At 36.2% G+C, this 22,432-nt stretch overlaps 1 protein-coding gene across 4 annotated transcripts in view; it reads right to left on the reverse strand.

The window, feature by feature from the left end:
• Positions 1–15,055: 15,055 nt before the first annotated feature.
• Positions 15,056–22,432, reverse strand: part of TMEM161B (transmembrane protein 161B) — a 78,335-nt gene continuing 70,958 nt past the window's right edge. For all 4 annotated transcript variants that reach the window (XM_019965408.2, XM_070794020.1, XM_070794019.1 and 1 more), the window contains 4 exons: positions 22,257–22,370; positions 18,874–19,048; positions 17,526–17,622; positions 15,056–16,348 (listed from right to left, as the gene is read on the reverse strand). In XM_019965408.2, coding sequence (XP_019820967.1) covers positions 16,071–16,348; positions 17,526–17,622; positions 18,874–19,048; positions 22,257–22,370 — 664 coding nt within the window. In that variant the 3' untranslated portion in view covers positions 15,056–16,070. The remainder of the gene's footprint in view (positions 16,349–17,525; positions 17,623–18,873; positions 19,049–22,256; positions 22,371–22,432) is intronic.

The raw sequence follows: 22,432 nt of genomic DNA on the forward strand, positions 1-22,432 counted from the left end.
GGGAGCCCTGCCATTGTCAGTATATATTGATATATATTGATGGATATGAAAATAAATGACTCCATATTGTGTATGTATGTATGATTTCAAGTGTTAATGTCCTTATACTCCTATATTCATAGCTCTATCCCTTGTCCACTGAGAGCTTGGGAACGATGACAATCCAAAAGCTAATGGTTTCCAAATACCATTCTCCACTAAAAGAAACCAGGAAGATCCCATATGCCGGGGGACAACCAAGCCCACGAGCCACAACTGTTGAGCGTGTGCTCTAGAGGCTGGGGGTCACAACTACTGAAGCCCAAGCCTTCGAGCGGGGTCTCCGCAACAAGAGAAGCCACTGCCCTGAGAAGCCCATGCGGCAACACCCAGCACAGGCGGGAAAAAACTAACTTTTTTTTTAAAGGTTTGTTATAAACCAGGCTATTTGCAAAGTCCTAGGGAGATGCCAATGGCACCCCACTCCAGTACTCTTGCCTGGAAAATCCCATGGATGGAGGAGCCTGGTAGGCTGCAGTCCACGGGGTCGGGAAGTGTCAGACACGACTGAGCGACTTCACTTGCACTTCTCACTTTCATGTATTGGAGAAGGAAATGGCAACCCACTCCAGAGTTCTTGCCTGGAGAATCCTAGGGACAGGGGAGCCGAGTAGGCTGCCATCTACAGAGTCGGACACAACTGAAGTGACTTAGCAGCAGCAGTAGGGATGCAGTAATAGGAAAAAAATCTGTTTCCTGCCATTTAATGTTTCTAGGCTGGCAGGGAAAATAAGAGTTGAACAAGTAATTATAAGTGCAAGAGAGGAAGCTGTTCAGCTGCAGAGGTTGAAGGAAGGTCCCCCAAGAAGGTGATCTTTATGCTAAGGATATAATGATGAGCAGGATTAGCCAGATGATGGGTGAATGACTGTGTGTGTGTGCTGTGGGGCATGGAGATTTTTGGACTTTGCTGATATGATAAAGCTGTGTAAAAATCACCAGACATGCAGCAAACCTGATTTTTTATGATATCTACCACTAATATCACAGGACTTTAAAGTGTAGATACCAATAGTTTAAGCTTTTCAATAAATGATTAAAATGAATTTGAGATATTATTATTGTTTAACAATAATGTAAGTAAAGTGAAGAAGTGAAGTGGCTCAGTCTTGTCTGACACTGCGACCCCATGGACTGTAGCCCACCAGGCTCTTCTGTCCATGGGATTTTCCAGGCAAGAATACTGGAGTGGGTTGCCATTTCCTTCTCCAGGGAATCTTTCCAACCCAGGGATCGAACCAGGGTCTCCAACACTGCAGACAGTCTCCTTACCATCTGAGCCACCAGGGATTTAACACATGTGTAAAGAGTAAATTAAATTTTAAAAGAAAAGTGTTATGACATCTTGATCTTACATAGCTCCTGCTGTCAAAGGAATTCAACATATTTTCAAGAATTAGTCAAATTTTAAGCATTATTGTTAGGGAGTGGTTTATGTCTACTATTTTGCACTTGGGAACACTGAGGCAAATGACTTGCTCAATTTTCACATCATTTTTCAGTTGCAGGGCCAAGACTGTCCTTAATTTTTAACCTCCCACTCCAATGCTTTTTAAAATTACTCGTGTTGAAAATATATCAGCCATGTTATCACGGCAGGAAAAAGAGGAAATTATTTTCTACTCTTTTCATCATAGAACTAAATATATTTACAAATTAAGAGCAGTATTAAATACTCAGTACAAATATAGAATTACTTTAATCAATGTCCACTTGATTTCCCCCCCACTGTAAGCCTCACTCTCTTCTGTTCCAGTTCTTTTTGATGACTATTCTAGAGAATTTCAGACTTTTCCCTTTGCAACTCATTCTCAAACAGAAATGAGCTCCTACTTCAAGGATTCTTAACCTATTTGTAGTCACAGATCGGAGAATTTGATAAAAAGTTACAAACTACTTTCTCCTCAAAATGTTCACACCCAGAAACATTGGCATGAAATTTTAAGGAGTTTGCTGAGCACTCTCCCTTCTCAAGGTCATTCATGTACCTCACACTATGAAGCCCTGATCTCCTAGGTGTCAATCACCGATAATTTCATCTTTATTTTCCTAACAACCCTGCATGGAAGGTATTGTTTTCTTCATAAAACAGATGAGGAAACTGGGCCATGTGAACTGGTACTGCTGGGACAGGAATCAATGTGTCTTTCTTTCCCTAGGTCCTTTCACCTACATATTCTTACCTCCAAAGAGGCTTCAAAGCTCACTCAACTAAATCTAAAGGCTTACATTCAGCCTCCATCCATCCAATCAGTGTCAACATGCCAAGTCATTTAACCATTTTCTCACTCATCTGAGAAAAATCAAGTTGAGGAAAGCTGCCAGGCCTCGCGGGGGCTACAGAATTATTATTCTAAGTTATCCTTGCGCTCTGTGGTCTCCTGCAGCAGCTTCCTAAAAACTAGTCCAACTTCTAGGTTTCTGGGAAACTATTTTTAAAAGTTCCTCAGTGAGGAATGGTTCCTTTGTCCACAGTTCCCGTTCATAACTACCACACTGATGATACCTAGGGCAGTGGTCGGGCTTGGCTTTCTCAGCACTCAGCCTCCTCCTCCTGCCCTGTTAACCCCCTGGGTAACAAAGCGCCCTCTTCTCTAGAACCATTCCTGCACCCTTCATCCTCTCTCAGTACTAAACAAAGAAGGAACTATATGGCAGTCAGGAAGAATTTTGGAGTAACTGGCTACACATAACTGAAAGTCAATCAGGTGAAAACATTACTTCAACCAGGCATTTCCTTTTTAAAGATTTGTATGTCTAAATGTGGAATAAAAATTTTTGCCTTGTATGTCTATGCTTTAGCAGGCAGATGGACAAATGATTGTTGTTTGATTGGTTGACTACTGGAGCAGAAGAGTGAATGGTTTGCAGTCCCATAGATAAATTTAACATGGGCAGATTCAAGTTTTGTGGATTCTGAAGCATAAACAATTTCAGGGACTCTCTTTAAGAAACATATAAAACTATGTATAGAAAATTAGGTTAAAAAGTGAAGTAATTGAGAATGAAAAATCACATCAAATCACTATTACAAGCTTGAAAATAATACAAATGCCCCCAAATCCAGAAAAATCATATTTCCATCAGATGACATACCTCTGGCTGACATCTCATCCTGGATGAGTCAGCACAGTAGGAATTAGGAATATTCTAGAAGCCAGACCTAGAGATGGCCAGCAATAGCTGTGCATGGGAACAGACAGAAAGCCACGTAAACACCCCCCACTAAAGCTGAAGGGTGTGTATCTATAATTCTGCTTCCCCTTAACTGGATGTCCCAGCCACTCCAACACCATTCAACCTCAGGTACAGTACAACCAAGGGAAGTCTGAGTCTGAGCCAGCTATCTTAAACAACTGCACATTTTGCAGAGAATGTTAACATTAAAGAGATACAGGAAAACAAGCTGCTACAACTCTTTTGTCTAGTAGCAAATAATTGTTTTTATCTCAGACTATCGCATGATTTTTGCCTTGGCAATGAATGCAGAAAGAGGCTCTGCTGTTTGATTGCCCCTCTCTTCTGTTCAGGGCTCTGCCTAGAGCCCACCTCTAGGCTCCACTAGCTTTGTCTCTGGACAAATGTATGCCCTGTACATTTAGTGTTTTTTGCTCTGTTTCCTTAGCAACTACAAAGAGATTTATTGACTGTTTTTCATGGAAATAAAATTTAAAAATCTAAATTTATATGGGACCACAATAGACTCCTTTTCGTTCTTTTTGCCATGCCACAGCACATGGGAATTTTAGTTCCCTGACCAAGGATGGAACTCTCATCCCCTGCAGTAGAAGCTGGGAGCCTTAGCCACTGCACTGCCAGTCCCCAAAAGACCCCTTTTCTGAGAAGAAAAAAAAATTATAAAATAAAGCTGGAGGTATCATAGTCATTGATTTCAAATTATATTACCAAGTTATAGTACTAAAAACTGGTTTCCCTGGTGGCTCAGCAGTAAAGAATCCATCTGCATGGCAGGAGACTTGGAGACACAGTTTCAATCCTGGATCAGGAAAATCCCAAGGAAATGGCAACCCACTCCAGTAATCTTGCCCAGAAAATCCTATGGACAGAGGAGCCTGGAAGGCTGTAGTCCATGGGGTTGCAAAGAGTTGGACACAACTGAGCGACTCAACAACAACAGTACTCAATACAGAATGGTACTGGCAGGAGGATGGACACACACATGAACAGAACAGACTCAAGAGCCCAGACATAAACCCACACATACAGTCCATTAATTTAGGACAAAGGAACAAAGAAGATACAATGGAGAAAGGATACCCTCTTCATACATGGTTAGGGGAAAACTGGACAGCTGCCTGCAAAAGAATGAAACTACACCACTGCTTATATCATACACAGAAATTAATGCAAAATAGTCTGAGACCTGAAAGCATAAAATTATTAGAAGAAAACATAGGTAGTACTCTCACTGACATTGGCCTCAGGCAAGGGAAACAAAAGCAAAAATAAATAGGACTCTATCAGATTAAAAAGGTTCTGCACAGCAAAGGAAACCATGAACAAAGTGAAAAACAACCTCCTGATGAGAAGATACTTGTGAATCACATATCTAATAAGAGCTTACTATCCAAAATATATAAAGAACTGATATAACTCAACAACAAAAAAGCCAAACAATCTGATTAAAAGATGGGCAGAGGATCTGAAGAGACATTTTTCCAGAGAAGATACACAGATGCCCAAACACATACATGAAAAGATGTTCAATATCATCAGAGAAATGAAAATCAAAACCACAATGAGATACCACCTCATGTCTTTTAGAATGACTATTATCAAAAAGGCAAGAAATAACAAGCGTTGGAGAGGATGTGGAGAAAAGGAAACCAACACATACTGTTGGTGAGAAGGTAAACTGGTGTAGCCATTATGGAAAACAATATGGAGAGTCCTCAAAAAATTAAGAACAGAACCACCATATGATCCAGGTATTCCATTTCTGGCTTTTTACACAGAGATACAAAAACATTAATTTGAAAGATATATGCATGCTTATGTTCAACACAGTATTATTTACAACAGCCAAGATATAGAACAGCATAAGTGCCCAATGAAGGGTGAATAAAAGAGAGGTGGTATTTAAGTATGCAATGGGACACTACTCAGCAATTAGAAAAGATGAAAACTTGCCATTTGTGACTTGAAGGTATTATTTTATGCTACCTATAACAGGTCAGACAGATTAAGACAAACATTATGAATTCATTCATATGTGGACTAACACCAAAATCAAAAAACCAAATAAAACACACACACAGATACAGAGAACAAAGTAGTGATTACCAATGAGGAAGGGGTGTTGGGGGAGGGTGAAATGCTTACAGGGGGTCCACTGTATGGTGCCAGATGGAAACTGAACTTCCAGGGGTGAGCATGCTGCACTAAATAAGTACAGAAGTTGAAATAAAATGTCATCACACACGAAACTTACATAATAGTATAAACCAACTTTACCTCAATTGAAAAATAAAACAAAATAAACAAAACTGATAAATTATATAAAAAAGTAAGTTTCAGGAGAGGGATTCTGAGATATATCATCTACTTTTCCCCCCTTCATCTTATAAGCACTCCTGCTCAAAGCAGGAATTAATTCAGATTCCCAGACTTCTCTAAGAGTGGTTTAAATAGTATTGCATATTGCTATCCCTATCTCTGATTCTAGAATATATCTTTTCCTTTCAATATTATGCCAACTACTAAGTTCAGCCTTGATTGCTCTTAACATTAAGAGAATTGATAACTCTTAAGATTTTGATTTGCTTAACATTCAGCAATTTAGCCACACAAACTCTTTCAAGGCAGATTTTTGTCCTTCATGAAGTTTTCCCTAAAAATCAAACTTACACCAATCCTTAACAAAGCACTTACCATCCTGTATGGCAATCATGTCTTCCAACTAGATTAGGAGCCACTTCAAGGCAAAGACTAGACTGTACTGTTCATTTAAATGCACATCACACATTCCAGTGGAAAACAGTAACCACTAAATGTTTGCTGTGTAAACTAATACACAACTGAATGAAAGACACACATCACAAAAAACATGCACTCAGTTTATAGAGGCGTGACTATTAATGAGAACACTTGAAACCCTGCCTTGTTTAACTTGCTATTGACACATAAGGAGGTTTAAATTATTTTCAGATAAACTCAAAAGATTAGTCAGTGGAACTTTCAATTCATGTAATCTAGGAGGAAAAAAAAAAGAAAAAAAAAAAAAAAAAAACCAGCTCATTCCACCCTAAAACCCAGACTAAAAACCCACAATTAATGCTTCTGGGGTTTCATTATGGGGAGATTTCTACCACTCACCTTCTGAATCCATTGCCTCCAGATGCTGTACTCTCCAGAGTCTTCATTTCCTACCTCACTGAGAGGGAGTTGATAATGCTCTTTTCTTGGATTCTGAACTTTGGAAGATTCTGGTATTTCCTTTTACTGCTAGAGAAGAGCTGAGACTGTGGGAACTCGGCTTTTATTTGGTTCTTCTGCTTTTAAATATCTCCTTTGCTCAAGAGTGCTAGAAAATGTCAGAAACCTATCTAGACTCTTACAAGTATGTAGAGATAGATGTAAGAGAACCACCATAAAATGAGAGTATTTTGGCTCTATCCAGGAGGAGGAGCAAACTTCTGGAACAGTTTTCAGGAAATGAATTGGTGAAGTTTATGACTCTCAGACTTGGGGACTAATAAACTTTTTATTGTGGTAGTATAGTAAGTAGACCAAATCCACTATCAGCATCATTTCACAGCAAAAGATATTTTAACATCACAAACTCAAGAAACAATCTTAAAATGAATAAAAGTTCTTTAAATTTTACCAATTCTGCTTCATAAAAAACATACTGTATCGTCAGTTACATTCTGAAACCCAACTGGGAGCTCTGATCTTACTCACTTGGCATTTCTGGAGTTTAATATTAATGTTATTTTTAAACAAACATTTAAATTTTAGAGCAATTTTAGATTACAGAAAAATTTCAAAGATGATACAGAGAGCTCTATATACACTAACCCCAGTTGCTCCTATTATTACCATCTTACATTAGTGTAATACACAGAGAGCTCTGTATACACTAACCACAGTTGCTCCTATTATTACGATCTTACATTAGTATGGGACATTTATCACAACTAATGAACCAATACTGTACACTGTGATTACCTAGTAAAGTCTAGCCTTTGTTCAGATTCTATTAGTTTTTACCAATTGCCATTTTTCTTTTCCAGGATCCCAGCTAGGATACCACATTTCATTTGTTATGTCTCTTTAGTTTTTGCTTGGTTCTAAGTTTCTCTAGATTTCCCTGGTTTTGGTATTCTTGACAGTTCTGAGACATACTAGCTAGGTATTTTGTAGAACTCTCACTTGGGATTTCTATGATGTTCTTCTCAGGATTAGACTAGTGTTCGACATTTTAGAGAGGAAGACCACAACGGTGAGGAAGCAGCTAGAAATTGTAGAAGAGTATCAGAGTATCAGAGAGGAGAGCTGCAAAGAGAGTGAGCTCTAGAGACTGGCAGAGTTTTCTCATCTTCATCTGAGTTCTGATCCATAGATGTTTCTGAGGAAATCACGCAATGCTGGCAGCATAATCAGCAGAAAGGAACAGGCAGAAAAATCCTTAGGACTCAGAGAGAGGTAGGAGTAGTTCCTGTTTCCATCAGACCAAAGTGAAAAAGCTTTGTAACATGTGGGGCATTGGTAGAGTACTCAACAGAGTACTTCCTCAGTAACGGGTAAAAATTATCACTAACTTAAAGGGTGCTCTCATTTTAAAAGTAAGTCTCAAAAGAATCAAACTATCTCGTAGGTTTCCAAGATTTTGGCTACATTCCAGAACAAAGCTCAGAAATATTTAAAGGAATATAAAAATATCCAGCACCCAACAAGACAAAATTCATTGTCTGGCTTCCAGTCCAAGATTTTCAGGATGCAAATAAGCAAGAATATATGAACCCCAATGACAAGAAAAACCAATCAATAGACACAAGTTCCAGAGTGACACAGAAGATAACATTAGTAGACATAGACACTAAATCAGCTGTTATAAATATATTTTATATGTTCAAGAAAGTAAATATGAACATGTTAAAGAGAGACATGGAGAAAATAAAGATCCAAATTGAATCTCTAGAGATTAAAAAAAAAAAATCTGAACCTGAGATAAAAAATACACTGGGTGAGTTAAATACCAGATTAGACACTGCAGGGGAAAAAAAAATAAAAGTGAACTTCAAGACATAGCAATAAAAACTATCCAAAATGGAACAGAGAGGGAAAAACAAAACTAGAAAAAAAAAATGAACAGGGTATCAATGAGCTGTGGGACAAATTCAATTTTTTAAAATAACAGATAAAAAATTTTTGTTTTGCAAGCCAGTTGAGTAAGTACAAAAATGATACTTCCAAATTCTCAAATGAAGTGACAAGATCAGAGCCGTCTTCCATTAAAATGCTAAAACAGAAATCTCCTACTTCTGCCAAGAACTTTAATATTCTCAAGCAGAAACAATACTTTAAAAGGCAAAGGAAACTATTATAAAATTTACTGCATATGTTTGACCATGTAACTGAAAAGCCTTTTGTGGCTGACCCAGGTAACTTGTAAAGATCTACCATACTTTTCTTTCAACACTTTTTTCTGCAGAAAGAGCTATCAAAAAAATTATTGTAAAATCCAACAATGCAATGCAACTGCATTTCTACTTCTTTCCTCAGGATGGGAAAATTAAGTCAGTTTTTAACTTGGCCTGAGATAAAAACCTAGTGATCTAAGAACTCAGTGCAATAAATGTGAGAAACTATAACAAGGGATGATATTAAAATTTCTACAGATTAAGTACTTTTTCATGTGCTTTTTGTTTAAATGTGAAGTTATCTATATTTCTTGCCCATTCTTTTTTTTAGTAGTTCTTCATTTATCTTGAACATGAGTCCTTTGTCTAACGTTTTGCAAATATTTTACCAAACTATGACATGCCTATTTTCTTAACACATTTTTTATTGAGCAGAAACTTAATCTCTATGAAATTTTACCATTAAACTTTCTGGTTAAAACAGTGTCCTAAGAAACCTCTACTTCTAAAATGATCAAATATTCTATTTCCTTTAAAAACTTTATGATTATATCTTTTACAGTGAAAACTACGGTCCCTCTTAATTTTTGTGTGTAGTATGACATATGGGTTCATTTTAAAAATGAATAAACTGTTTTATTCACTATTTTAATGTGGATACCCAGTTACTCTAGTGACAACAGTTAAAGTTGCATTGTTGCTCTTCGAAAATTTTACTATTAAATTAAAAATTGTTATTAAATTTTTTAAATAAATTTTTTATTACTAGACTTCAGTTCTTTCTTTGATGGGATACTCAGTTTCAACAGACTATTAAGTTGACAGGTTATCAACTTTAGACATCAGTCACTTACCCAAAACAAGTACACAGACCATGGACTAGAATGACAGAAATTTAAATATGTGGGGAAAAACTGCATTTCATGTTTTAAGTAATTGTTAAAAATAGAAAAGAAACAAGTATACACATATAAACAAACACAATTACAGTAATTCCTAATCTTATCATTGCCACTTATTTAAAGTAAGCCAACTAACATAGCTTCATTTGTTCTGCCTTTTGGAATTTCTATTAAGTACAAATTGTTTCACTGTAGAATTTCAGAAAGAGAATACATTTCAAATAAACCAAATAGATGTTAAAGCCAGGTTTTGTATAGAGTACTATTTTAAAAAACATATCTCCCTCACATTTAATTCTTTAGCAATAGGTACTTAATATACTCAAACTGCGCTCTCTATTTAAATTGTTGATACTATTAATCCAAATTCATCATCAGCTATGTTACCTTTGTGTAACAGTATCTGACACTATGAACTATGGGTAAAATCTGTCATGTGCACATCATATTGTCTACCAAACAGACACATCTTCAACTCTTTAGAAACCCTTTGAGTCTTTTAAAAAGTTCTACTGAAATAAAATGTTTAAATGTCCAAATTAAGTTAAAAAGTATTTGACAGAAAAAGTAGACTCAGATTATACTTATTGCATATTTTAGTTCATTAGCAAACAAGAGGCATTTGATTAAATGGTTATAATCCTTCCTGTACTATGCACCAATTGAAAAGGGGAATACACAATATTGTTCATTTCTTAAAATACTTCTTGAGTGACCTCACCCTTAGAAAAATCCAAGTAATCAGGATGTTTTGTTGACCAATGAACCACAGCAATATAAGAAAAACACTATGATGGTGCTCATTTCCTTCAAGGCATTATTTAGAAATTTCCTTCTCAGTGAGGCTTTCCCTCAAGACTCTAAAGTTTTAACCCCAACCCTCCAACTTCATATTCTCCTTTCCCTGATGCCCTACCCACTGCCCTCCACCAAACTCCTGCTCAGTAGCTCAGTGAGCTATCACTCACTGTCTAACCTATCCCACATGTGATTCATATTCTTCTTTGTTTATAATCTCCTAGAGGGCAGAATTTTGATGTGCTATTTACCGATGTATGTAGGGCAATTTCTGGAATACTACCCACTCAAGCTTTTCACTGTGTGGATCACAATAAACTGTGGAAAATTCTGAAAGAGATGGGAATACCAGACCACTTGACCTGCCTCTTGAGAAATCTGTATGCAGGTCAGGAAGCAACAGTTAGAACTGGACATGGAACAACAGACTGGTTCCAAATAGGAAAAGGAGTACATCAAGGCTGTATATTGTCACCCTGCTTATTCAACTTATATGCAGAGTACATCATGAGAAATGCTGGGCTGGAGGAAGCACAAGCTGGAATCAAGATTGCCAGGAGAAGTATCAATAACCTCAGATATGCAGATGACACCACCCTTATGGCACAAAGTGAAGAGGAACTAAAGAGCCTCTTGATGAAAGTGAAAGAGGAGAGTGAAAAAGTTGGCTTAAAGCTCAACATTCAGAAAACTAAGATCATGGCATCTGGTCCCATCACTTCATGCCAAATAGATGGGGAAACAGTGGCTGACTTTATTTTTTGGGGCTTCAAAATCACTGCAGATGGTGACTGCAGCCATGAAATTAAAAGACGCTTACTCCTTGAAGGAAAGTTATGACCAACCTAGACAGCGTAAAAAGCAGAGACATTACTTTGTCAACGAAGGTCCGTCTAGTCAAGGCTATGGTTTTTCCTGCGGTCATGTATGGATGTGAGAGTTGGACTATAAAGAAAGCTGAGCGCCAAAGAATTGATGCTTTTGAACTGTGGTGTTGGAGAAAACTCTTGAGAGTCCCTTGGACTGCAAGGAGATCCTACTAGTCCATCCTAAAGGAAATCAGTCCTGGGTGTTCACTGGACGGACTACTGTTGAAGCTGAAACTCCAATACTTTGGCCACCTGATGCAAAGAGCTGACTCACTGGAAAAGACCCTGATGTTGGGAAAGATTGAAGGCAGGAGGAGAAGGGGATGACAGAGGATGAGATGGTTAGATGGTATCACCGACTCAATGGACATGAGTCTGGGTAGACTCCAGGAGTTGGTGATGGACAAGGAGGCCTGGTGTGCTGCAGTTCATGGGGTCGCAAAGAGTTGGACACGACTGAGCAACTGAACTGAACTGAATTCATATTAATTGAACAAAGAATTAAATGAGTACAAACCAAAATACTCCTGGAGAAAATATTCTCTGTAAAGTCATTCTCAACTAACAATAAATGAATGTCTTCTAACTAATATGATATGTAACCATTCCTGAAGCCAAAAGTAGTTATTCATTTTTCTCATGCTAACATAAACAGAAGTTAATATCAGATTTGGAAATACATAGTTATATATTTAATGTAAACTATTTACTTTATTTAACATATGATTAACCTGAGGTTCTCCCTGGTGGCTCAGACAATAAAGAATCTGTCTGCAATGCAGGAGACCCGAGTTTTATCCCCTGGAGAAGGACATGGCAATCCACTCCAGAATTCTTGCCTGGAGGATTCCATCGACTGAGAAGCCTGGCAGGCTACAGTCCACAGGGTTGTAAAAAGTAGGACAAGACTGAGACTAACACACACACACACACATACACACACACACACCCCTGAGGTCAACAGTGATGACAATTCAGTTTTATTTAATTAGTATGGATTGAATGTCTAGTAAGTGTAAAAAAAAAAAAAAAAAAAAAAACTAATTGCAGGTAGAAATGGGATGCAAAGAAATGCTTCCTGATTCTAAGATCAACATTCTTGCTACAAAATCATGCTACTTCATTTAATAAAATGGGTAGCTTTCTGCCAAATGGGAGAAAGGGGAGGAATAACTACATACAAGGAGTTTTAAAAGAAATAAAACACAGAACAACAGAACAGAAAAAATGCCAACTCTCTGAATCATTAAAGATTTAAAAAAAAAAGAAGGGAAAGGTTGACATCAGCTCTTTGATCATCCTTAATGCTTAATGTCCATGTTGGAGTTTTCATGGCATATAATCAGCTCAGCTATAAACTCAAGAGTACAGACATAATGAGACAAATGGGAATTAGATGATGAGAATGTAGGACTATTTGAGACACTGGGTTCAAGCTCTAGGACAGTGTGTTTAAATCTGATTCTTTAAGCCACCTAAAGCTCTATGAAGACACAGGATGATCGACATTCAAAAATCACTTAGTTTTATTTTGCTGAATAGCCATATACGATGATAGACCATTTTCAATTATAAGATAGCTCAGAAAGTGTGTATGAATTCAGAGAATGTTGAGACCCCAAGCTTTGCAATACTGAGAATTTAATCTTTCACTTGAAAGAATAAAATCTACCCAGTTAAGTTCCCATTACAGACTTTATAATGAATTCTACTTATTGCTTCCTGGACCTATCAATTCCACTAATAGATGAATATCTCTTCTGAATCATAACTTAAGAAGAAATGTCACTATTTTACCAATGATATTTATATCAGAAACAATAAGACAGTGAGTCCACACTGCAAGGATGCATTGGCCATTTATGCGTAACAACTGAAATTCTGGGGAAAAACCAAAGATTATCAAAATAAATACAATATTAAGATAGAACTATATGCTTTTCATGGAGAAGGCGATGACACCCCAATCCAGTACTCTTGCCTGGAAAATCCCATGGACGGAGGAGCCTGGTCAGCTGCGGTCCATGGGGTCGCTAAGAGTCCGACACGACTGAGCGATTTCACTTTCCCTTTTCACTTTCATTCATTGGAGAAGGAAATGGCAACCCACTCCAGTGTTCTTGCTTGGAGAATCCCAGGGATGGGGGAGCCTGGTGGTTGCTGTCTATGGGGTTGCAGAAAGTCGGACTCGATTGAAGTGACTTAGCAGCAGCAGAATATGCTTTTCATTTTGGACAAATCAATGGGAGTAGAACAGAGCTCTAATTTTTTTTTTTTTTTTCAGAGCTCTAATTTTTACAGTGCAATGGCCAGGGGATGGGGGCAGTAACCAACAAATTGTCAAGTAATATTCTACAGACCATAGGAAGCAAGATTTTATGGGTTCCCAGTTAATCTGGCAAAAATATAAAATAAAAATAACTGATTTCTGAAGCATTTATACTGATTAGAGTCTAATGTAAAAAATAGTTCTATTGACCTAATTTGAGATATTCAAAAATATTACTTGCAGTCACTTTGCAACATATACATATATCAAAAAAACCACTGTTACACTACAACTTTATATGAATTATATCTCGACTTCAAAATATTACTTGGTTTACATAAAGTACAAACCCTTTTGCATTTAATATAATCCTTGATACAAAGACATGTTTAAATTAACCAGTTAGTAGTTACAATCATCTTTCTCTCAAAATTTGCTTTAAAAGGCTAAAAAAATTAAGGCCACCACTTCAATTAACCAGTGGCTTCTATAAATTCATAGTATACTTAGGGAGAATTCAAGTTTAAAAAGAGTGAAATCAATAGTATTTCAGAAATACATGCCAGTCCATCTAATAATGAATTCTATTCCTTTCCTCCATGTAACTCCACTATACAATCTTTGAAAATCAAAATAACTTTAATTGTAACTTTCATAATATAACTTTTAAAATTAGAATGGTTATAAACAACAGGAGAGATTTTTTCCAAGTCCAACATGTGAGAACTTTCATATACAAAATGAATGTCATACTTCACTGTAATCTTGTTATAAGATACTTATTTCAGTAATGCTGATATCTCAAGATATATTTGGCATGCTTCTTTTGGAAACACACATGAACTATCATTAGGCTATATTCACAATTCTTCAAAGACCTTTATCCAACTTAAGCACTTATTTTATTACTTAGTCTTATTCAAAATATCAGCTATTTTCAAAATATTTAATCTACACCAAAAGATAGGAATTTGCTATACTGAGATTATTCAAATGAATATGAACCACAAGCCTTGAAAACAATGCCAAAAGAAGGAAGAGCCTCAAAACTGCTTTCAACAGTGACAATCGCACTGAAACATAATACATAGCCTCACAAGACAGTTAAACGCAAGAATATTTACCAATAAATTCTATTCATTTGAGGGGGGCCGGAATCTGTTTATCTCTTATATTCATTCCCCGTGTAAAAAAGCATTCAAAAAAATTTACTTTTCCCCCCCATTTTTTGAATTTCTCAAATTACTTCAATTTCTGTCCTATAAAGGAAAAACAGTGCAAATGAAATCTCTACAAAATTACAACAAGTCCTATATAACATAGGCTTAAATGATACCAGATTTTTCTAGAGTGGGAAAGGTTCTAATTTTTTTTTTAATGATAGAAAAAGAACTTGAGTTGGGGAGCAATCACCTAAGTATTTATAAAATCGGAAGTACTCTCACACGTGTGTGTGCTAAGTTGCTTCAGTTGTGTCTGACTCTTTGCGACCCTACGGACGTTCTCCAGGCAAGACCATTTCCTTCTCTAGACTCTTACACATAGGCAATGCAAATAAACTGCTTACTCGGATGAATTTTCAAAATGTATTTTAATCTCATTCAAGGAAGAAAGAAAATTTCTAGATACAAACGCATCTCATTCAATCACATTTTAACATACATTCAGCAACTTAAAATATTATAAGAATCCAATATTTTCATCTTTTATAATCTCAATATATTATATATTTAATATATAATATATATATGTACAATACATACAGGTAGTCAGCAGGATTACAAAGTAATTTTTTAAAAGTCTGATCAACATTGATAAATACTTTTAGACTATTACAAGGAACTATACTTAGGATCATAGAATAAAATAAAATATGGGAGGTCCAAACCTAATGGCAAGACCTCAAACGTTCATGTAGCCAATCATGTAAAAGATCTCTCAAGTTGGATAGAATGCATTTTAAAGCAATACTCTCACTACTCTCAAGCAGCAGTACTTGTAAATATTAAGCATGTACATCTCCATTTAATTTAAAATTTCTATGCAGCTTTCTTTACTGTAATATACAGTAGCTATTTCTTCCTTTCTGTTGGATTTTGTCATTGTTGCTGTTTGAAGAGTGGTATATTACCAACAGAAGTGACTTTAACTCCCTTCCCTCCCCTAAAGCATGGCTCAGTTTGAAGACTGTTCTATAGGCAGCTACTATGAATATCAACAGTACCTTAATACCATTAACAGAACCAATCAATAACTGGAGTCATATGAGAAGTTCCAAAGACTGATGGAGGTTTCTGTAAACCAAGGTCATTGGAAGTATTACACCTGCAGATAGCCCTCTCACATCCCTTAATGCAAGGAGTTAAAATTTCAATACCATAGTATAGCAGTTAACAACCTATTCTATAATTTAAAATATTAATACCATTAATCCACCCTGAGAATACAGAGGAAGTATTTAAAACAAGATATTCTGATATGGTTTCTTTCCTTTGTATTTGCTTTCTTCTGGTTTTCGTTGGCCCTTCAAGGGTACGATATTTGAATTCAAAGTGTGACTTTGATATCCGTTTTTGTTAACTGAGATTCATGCCACAGTGAGATACTGGTGATAGAAAAGCCCAAAAAGGCTTGTAGAAAAGAGACAAGCAGCAATCCACCAGGTCAGAAAAGACAGAAGTCCTCGAAAAAGCAGAGGAGTGAAAATGTTTTTTAAGCTGCTCAGTGCCACTGTTATTTGGGTAACAGTTACCTTCACCTTCCCATCAGCAGATGGTAATTCAGAGTAAACAGAATTGGAGGGTAGACTATTATCCACTGGCAAGGCAGACACAGATTCTGGATAAATCCCCCAGGAGTGATTACCTAGAAAATTAAAGATGCAAATAAAATTTGAAGAGTAAGTAACTCCAAAGCTTCTTATTAAAAAAAAAATTCCTTAACTTATATTTCAAATTAAGAATAAGAAGTGGCACAACAAATTATTTTATGTTGAAAATAAAGTATTGAAAATAAAGTAAAATAATAAGCTTTCTACATATTTAGGGAAAATTCACTTAACTTGACCAGACTATAATCTAACCTTCTCAGTAGAACTACACATAAAAGCCAAAAACTAATTTACTTTCAATTAACTGCATTAAAATCTGGTAAAATAACAAAAACATTCTCTTCCCTATATAACCCATGAATCAACTACCTCTACTGGAGTGACAGAATAGATTCTGTAACTTCTTAGAATCTTTTCTACCTCTAGAATATCAGAGTAATTTCTTTCTCAGAAACTATCTGTGATCCCAATGTGAGAGACTATTAATAGCTCCAGAAGTGTTTTCGTCATATACTTTCCTATGTTGATAGGATATGAGTCACATAATTCACCACTGAGCTACTCTTTTATGTTCCATAGATTCCTGAAAGATTATTTACATCTATCATCAGCTCTATAGTATCTGTAAGTCCACCCAACAATGCTTTTAATTCTTTTGGGCTTCTAAAACCCCTACATTGGCAGACTGCCAGATCTAAGCAAAGAAATAATCAACTCGGGTAATAGATAATTCTTGAGTAACACCACAGAGGGGCTTGATTGCTTAGTGAACAGACTTAATAGAAGAACTTTGTTCTGCCACCAAGAAATCTTTATTCTATCCACGTTAAATTATCTGAAGTAGAACCCACCAAAAGATCCTACAATTCATAAATTTAAAAGTACCTCATAATAATTTAAACGCTATGCACTAACACAATCTTAAAATACAAAATATTAAGATTAAAAAGTGTTCACTCAAGTTACTCAGAATTAAACTTTAGCAAACAATTCTTTTAACATTATAAAACCATATGGGTCTGAGTTTTCAAAATCAAGAAGATAAATCAATGAATCAACTTCTAGAGCTTAAAGGCTCCCATGTTTCCTCATAAAACTTCTAAAGAGAGAATCAATTTTAAGAGGCATATTTCTTTGTAGGTAACAGAAAACACTATTAATTACAGGTAGAAAGTAGAGCAGTGAGCGTCCCAGCTGCCAGGATATGCTTACCTAGAGTTTTCAAAAGCAGGGTTGTGTGAAGCAGCATGACCAGAGGAGCCACATACTGCAGCGCAATGACACAAAGGTAATAAAAGACTCGAGCGACCTGAAACAACATGTTAGGTTCTAACACAGCTGACATGTTATGAGTGAGTTAAACTTTTGTATCAAACTGAATCATCAAACTGAATTGCTTAAAAGATAAATAATCCTTCCATGGGAAGAAAGCTAACTGGAAATAAATTTGTACTTCATTATAAATGCCCCCAGACTGACTTCAGAAAGGCTAAGTTTGAAGGTTCTTTAAGATGTGAAAAAAACATTAAATCCCTTAAAAATAGTTAAGTGATTAATACAAATTGGAGAAACAAAATCACTGAAATTCAAACGGCATATATTCACTTATTTCAAATATAAAACAAAATGCTAAAATTTCTGAAGACACCTAAAATATCAAAGTAAATAACAATAAGAGTCATATATGAACATAAACCCCTCATAAATAAAAATATTAATCCCTATTTACATTAGACTGAAGTAAAATTCAAAGTATGAAAATACATGAAAGGTAAAACATAAAAAGTTATTTGAATCTTGATAGAGTCAAGATGGAATTCCAGAGTAAAAAACAAGAGGATCTGACACCATGTTTCTTTAGAAAGACTTGATCAGGTTGTGGGCCTAGTCCATTACAACAGTGGATGGATTCCTAGCACCTTCCTCTTCTGGGCTCTCCATTAAGTAAACTTATGTTTACTTATGTTCCATGTTCAAGTACTTGGATTAATGTTAAAAGGAATACATTTAGTCACTAAAACTAGTATTTCCTATTCTTTAAGTCACAAAAGCTATACAATATACTGTGATGTCTTTCAGATCAGTTAGGGGAGTCCCATTTAGCAAACGTAGATAAACCACAGCTTTGTAACCCAAACTGTATGATACTTAAAGTACTTAAGGCAGGAAGGGGCACTGAGACCCTTTCCTCACCTAACACTATAATCAGATCAAGGTCTCTGACATCTGTCAGTTTAAGATTATTCTATCTGTTCATAATAAGAATATCATGGAATGAAAGTACTACTGAAGGAAATCAAGCACTTTTATTTTTGTGCATGTGGTGTTCGTTGCTTCAGTCGTGTCTGATCCTTTGCAACCCCATAACTGCAGCCTGCCAGGCTCCTCTGTCCATGGGATTCTCCAGGCAAGAACACTGGAGTGGGTTGCCATGCCCTCCTCCAGGGGATCTTCCCAACCCAGGTTCAAACCTGGGTCTCCTGCATTGGCAGGTGGGTTCTTTACTGCTAGTGCCATCAGTATTTGCTAATTTTCATTTTGACTACAGTGTAAAACTTACCATTTTCTGAAGCTCAACTGTGCTTATTCGGCCTGCTTCTTTCTTCATTTGATCCACACATTTCTGGGCTAAGTTTAAGTAAGCTTGCAGGTGACTACGCATCATGGCCAACCGCAAAGCACAGAGCACGATTATTAACCAGAGTCGCAGAGTATCGAACGTAGCTTCTGTCATTCTACAGATCAAAAAGTTGATATGGTGCTCTCAAAGACCAACAAATGCTAGCATGCTAGTTATATGTGTTAATGTTCATTGGATAAGATATTTAATACAAGTAAATTTAGACTTAGTTACAACTGGAGACATGAAAAGTGTCCCATTCTATCACAGACTTACAGGATACTTTCACTTGCATAACAAATAAATGCATCATGGAACAAAGAAGTACCAGATAAGTCTAAAAGAAAAAAGTAGAGCAATACTTGGGATTCCCTTCTCTATCTATCCTCCAGCATGGGGGTAGGAGAATGACTCTAAGCAAAAAGGGAAGTTGGGAGTTCTTAAACTGGAGACTACAAGAAAGAAGGAAGGAAACCCCAGGAGCTTGCCCGTGAACTATCAAGTTAACAACCCATCTGTTTCTGGCTACAGTTTTGTTTGATCACATAAACACCTGAGTAGGATCTTTCACTCTGCTGAATTTCTGACTGGGATCAAGAATTCTGATATAATACACTAAAATCAGATGTTCTTTAAAGGACTTTAGAAAGAAGAGGTAAATTCTGATGTCCTTAAGGGGTTTAACATTTTAAAAAGACCATGGTTTCTGCTTTGATAAAAGATAACATTGTAATTTGAAGATAATGCTTACACCCGTGCCTGACTCTTCAAATTTCTAGTACACATCAGGTAGTTAAACATATGACTGTTGAAATGTGTCTAGTGATCTGCCAGACAGGATGTGGAACTTACAAGGGTCTCCCCCAAATTCTTAAAGACTAAGAGGGTAGACTGGACGGCTATAAAGAAGAATGAGCGGGAAAAGATATAAAACCAACACTTTGCTCCAAAATAGGCTCTGGTATCATCCCTGTCTTCCATCCAGTGTAAGCACCTACGAAAGGGACTAACACTACAATACAGAAAAAGCTGCCTGTGGAAATACAGTTGAAGAACAGTACAGGAAACAGAAAAGGCAGAGAAGATGGGAAAGGATACAGTCTTGGTTGAACTACTTATGAAACAGAGGTGATGGAGGGATGGAACAAAGGCTTTATTATGCATGCTTTTTTGGGGTTTCCTTTTTACAAGGCCATGAGAAATGCACATTGGTTAGGAAGCATAAAGGCCAACTTTTATCAATACATTTACATTATAATGAACGGTAAGATTAAAGCATCAGTCATGTGAGAATAAGAGTATACAAAGATTTAGGACCGTCCACAGCCTTGAACCTTCCGGGGCTTACAGACAATACTGTGCTCCCTGGTGTGATGCAACCAGGCGGCTTGGCTGGTAGACAGCTAGTATATACACTTTGAGGATGACAGGTAATACAAAGGAAGGGAATGGTACGAGGCAGTGAATCAAAAAATATCTGCCCTGTTTACGAGGAGTTCAGGATTTAGGTAACAGTCCCACTAATAGTTATCTGATTAGTACCTCTAGTTCAGATTGCTTACTTAACTTCATAAGGATTTGGTCAGTTGATACGATAGGGTATCTCAGGAAAGAGTCTGACCTGGGGCAAAATATGCAGGTAAAGAAAAGGCAGAAGAAATTTCTCCAAATTCTTGAAGCCATTCTAGGTACCACTGTACATGTTCTCTTTTGGTTTTCTTAAGAGGTTATAAGCACGCATGGACTCTGCCTGCATTTCATTTCTTGATGCCCAAGCAGAACACATGGATGGATGAGTTTAAATACATTTCTGGGTTGAAACTACATTCTAACCATTTTTGCTTGTCACTACAAATAAAAGCCTTTCACCAACCATTTACTCCATGTGACAGACGAAGGACCTGTGTTAATGGGCAGCCATTCTTTCTCAATCTACCACATGGGCTTTGGATTTTAAACAAAAATTAAAAACCACTGCTGTCTAATCGCTTAATGTAATGATCTAACAAATAAAAAAGGAATAAAATGGAGCACAGATAAGACTATAATTTTGTTTCCTTCATTTACCAAGCAAGAATACTGGAGTGGGTTGCCATTCCTTTCCCCAAGGGATTTTCGTGACCCAGGGATCAAACCTGGGTCACCCACATTGCACTGCAGGCAGATTCTCTACCTTAGTCTAGAACCCTACAATCCTTAGGATTAACTTTTAAATTCTCAGAGCAAACCTGTCAAGCTGAAATTACCATTAAAGCTTACTTATGTGGGGAAAAAATGTAATGACTTCAAAGTATACTTTCTTAGTTCAATAAGGTTAAGTGTTAAAAAAAAACAAATCATGGTCATCACTGATTCTACACTTATTCCAATACAAATCTGTACCAGGATCTATAAGAAATACATAATGTAAAATGCATACTGTGGAATCAATGACTAGTCAAGTTTTTCTATTTTAATTTTGATAAGGCAAAGCAGTGGAAGGAACATTTATTAAGCACTTACTTCTAGCCAGTTGCATTACATGTGTTCATTTAATTCCAATGATAACCTTGCGAGGTAGATACTATTATCTTCATTTCCCAGACAGGGAAACAGAGGCTCAGTGAAGTTAAATAATCTCCCTCAAGTGACAGCTTTAGTGAGGATCAGAACTGGGGTTTGAACCAGCTCTGCCTGTATCTTTTTATTACTCTAATATAGTTCCATTAGGCTAATGAGCTAACATATCAAGTACAGTTACTAATGCCTTTTAACAAACTGTTTGTTTCCTTCTTCTTCTTCTGTTAAAGTACAGTTGTTTAATTGGGGAATAGGACTTACTATTAGATAATAATGTTAAAGCTTTATTTTTAATTTTGATAGGTATGACAATACTGTCATGTAGGAAAATATCTTTATTTTTTAGAGAGGCATACTGAAGTTCTTAAGGGTAAAAATGTTATGCTTCTGATTTACTTGAAAAGATACTTTATCAAAAAATAAAACAAAAAACTGAATATGGAAAATATTAATAACTCTTAAGGGGCTGAATAGATGAACTTTCATTTATAAAATTTGTCCTAATTTTCACAATTAAGAAAAATAACAGAAATGTACAAAGTGTCTTAAAAACAAGTGCTATCAAAAAAAAAAGAAAAATCTCAGATATCAACTGGATATCAAGTGAAAAAGCAGAAAAACTTACAACTGTACAAGATAATAATATTGTTTTAAAAATACAAACTTAATATTATAATTAAAAACATGAACATAGTAAAAAACATTTTAGAGAAGTTTTGATTACATAATAAAACAAAAATTAGCCCCCAAATACCCATACTTACAAAGGGACACTTTCTTTACCCAATGGTGGGTTCATAATGTAGTCTTTGGTGATAGGTTTTACCCAGAGCAGAACCATAAACAGAGGTGCCAAGAAGTTGATATGAAGTAATGTTCTGAAAGTATGTAAGAAATAAACATAAAAACCCAGAAGCAAAATACACTAATCAACTACAGA

Source organism: Bos indicus, chromosome 7 (genome assembly GCF_029378745.1).
Source record: "Bos indicus isolate NIAB-ARS_2022 breed Sahiwal x Tharparkar chromosome 7, NIAB-ARS_B.indTharparkar_mat_pri_1.0, whole genome shotgun sequence".
Lineage (NCBI taxonomy): Eukaryota > Metazoa > Chordata > Mammalia > Artiodactyla > Bovidae > Bos > Bos indicus.